The sequence below is a fragment of the Oryzias melastigma genome, linkage group LG11 (genome assembly GCF_002922805.2).
Source record: "Oryzias melastigma strain HK-1 linkage group LG11, ASM292280v2, whole genome shotgun sequence".
NCBI lineage: Eukaryota > Metazoa > Chordata > Actinopteri > Beloniformes > Adrianichthyidae > Oryzias > Oryzias melastigma.
This window is the reverse complement of record NC_050522.1, coordinates 537121-539715: the sequence shown is the minus strand read 5'-3', so window position 1 is coordinate 539715 and position 2595 is coordinate 537121. Positions and strand designations below refer to the sequence as shown.

The 2595-nt window shown below is 39.1% G+C and overlaps 1 protein-coding gene across 1 annotated transcript in view; it reads left to right on the top strand.

Annotated features, from left to right (window-relative positions):
• Nucleotides 1-1500, top strand: part of mturn (maturin, neural progenitor differentiation regulator homolog (Xenopus)) — an 11495-nt gene extending 9995 nt beyond the window's left edge. The window contains exon 3 of the mRNA XM_024263740.2: nucleotides 666-1500. Within this exon, the coding sequence (XP_024119508.1) occupies nucleotides 666-773 (108 nt within the window). The 3' untranslated portion in view covers nucleotides 774-1500. The remainder of the gene's footprint in view (nucleotides 1-665) is intronic.
• The last annotated feature ends 1095 nt before the right edge of the window (nucleotides 1501-2595 follow it).

Below are 2595 nucleotides of genomic sequence, written 5' to 3'. Positions count from 1 at the left end.
TTTTCACATAATTTTTTTTTAGATATTTAGCATGTTTTAGGAGAAAAAAACAGGTCTTGGTTTTCAAATCCATACTTTCATCTTTTAAATTAATGTTTTTATACCTGCTAAATTTACTCTTTTAGCCTAAATAACTAAAAAAGAAAATCCTAAGTTAGCCAAAATAGCTAGCATGTAGCTGAAATATTAGCTACACCTCAAAATAGGCTAAAAAATCTCAATAAATTCCCAAATAGTCCAAAAAGCTAGCAGAATGCAAATTTTTAAAACTTTAAAACAGTAACTAAATAAGGCAGGAATATTATTCCAGGATAAATCAACTCAAACCTTAAATAACTTTCAATATTTTACTCTCCATAAAAATATATTTTGTCAAAATTATACAAGTTAGAAATGAGCACAAGATAACAACGGGAAATCCCTTGACTTTGACAGTCGTGCCATAAGGGTTTCAATTCTAAAAAGTTTGTTTTGAAATATTATAAGAAAGTTTAGCTCATTGGAAGCAACAACACACACAAGAAACGCACCAAACATCTTGGTCTTGAAGCTTTATTTTGTTTAAACTAAAATATTCCATAGCTCTAAATTTGAGTTGTTGTGTGTTTTATCTCTGCATTGTTCCTTAAATAAAGATTTATTCATTGAAAATCGTTTTCTTGTAGCTGCTGGGTCTTCCAGACATAGACGACGACACCTTCGAGCACTTCCACGCCGATGTGGAGGGGGAACCTGGACCTGACCAGCAGCAGATGGGGGTCAGCCAGCAGTGATCAGCCCCCCCACACCCATGACCTGAGACCTGAACCTGGGCGGAGCTGCTCCCACATCGGGACATGAACACACCAAAACATACTTGCAGTCAACTCGCTGGAATTGCACCATTTTTCTTGAATGTCTGAGTGGCTTTGCTTCCCAAAGAATGCACTTTGTCCAGTCCTCCATAGAACAAACACAAGCACACACACACACACACACACACTGGGGAGATGTACAAGCAAGTATCAAACTAATCCTCAATCTGCTTGGTTCCTCAGAACGAATCCAGACGTTTCGTTAAAGTCGACAATAAACCCTTTTCTCAGCTGAAGACCGAGGATGAGGAAGAAGGAAACGTGAAGGTGTACAGGGGGGGCTCCATATACCACACGATGAACATCATGCAGTTACAGGAAACCCATTTTAGGTGTTTGATGTTACACATCGTCACCGACTGTTTTGGATCAGCCCCCTCCCCCATGCTGCACATGACACTCCCCTCCTGCAGTCTTCCTGGTTGTTCAGTTTCCTCCTCTATCTCTGCTGTCTTCAATCTGTCATCTGATGACCAAGCTGGGGGGCACGCCCTCACCCCAGGGTGGGGAGCACGGCTGGTCGCCCGAGTTCTCTCCAGCCTTGGTGGATCAGATAGACAGATCCACTGCACATGTCCCCCCTCCCTCATGAGCCTGTGATCGTCCAGCAGTCTCCTTTGTTTGCTCAATAAACCGTGTGAGCAGATCCCTCCTCTCCCGCCTGACTTTTATTGGAGCACAAAGAGCCAAACATGGAGGGATTTTCATGTTAGACCTGCTGCTGACGTCACAGACCACCTGACGCGCTCTGCGTCAGGTTGGAGACGTCTGTGCGCACAGGAAGCTGGGTTTCAACTTTCAAAGTAAAAGCATGAAGGCTGATGGCTGCACAGAAAACCCCAGAAAGAACATTACTTAATATAAATAACAAAAAACTGTCAAATTTAAAATGATTAAAATATAAAAAAGAGAAAATGTTCACTCTGTCTCCTCAGCACCATAAGAAAAGACATTAAAATGAACTTTGAGGCGCAATTGTATTAATAAAGCAACAGATATACCAATTTATGCACCAACACGCAAGATTGTAAACCATAAATCAAAACAACAGCACACAATGTAAAAAAATAAAATAGAAAAGCTCCCATAATAATAGTTACATAATCTTAACTCTGATTTTTTCCCTCTAAAATCCACCCAGATCGCAGCAGCATAAACACTCCTCTTTATTCTGCACTTTTGTGATCTTAAAATTAAATGTCATTTCTGAATTATGACTCATTTTTAAGAGCAAAATGCATAAAATGCTAAGAAACCTACCATGGATTTAATTAAAGAACATAAAACACCAATGATAAGAATCTAACAGCTGAATTACAATATTTAACTCCCAAAGAGTTCTTGCAGAAAAACTTCAAACAATTGCATCTTTAAAAGGGTTTTTTCCAGTCTAAACCTCCTGGTTCTTTACTTACACTGGCACTAGTGAAAGTCTCGTTTTCAACATTAATAAGTTTTGGTGTTGTGACAGTTCTAGACATGAAGAACAAATTAGGAAATGGGTTTGAATCCAGCATTTTATGAAACATGTTGCATTATATTTGGCTTTTTTATGAGCATGGTTGAAGACACTCTGGAACATGTGTCAAAGTCAAGGCCCGGGGGCCGGATCCGGCCCTCTGCGTAACTCTATCTGGCCCTCCAGATCATTTTATCTTATTTCTAACTTGTATAATTTTGACAAAATATATTTTTATGGAGAGTAAAATATTGAAAGTTATTCAAGGTTTAAGTTGATTTA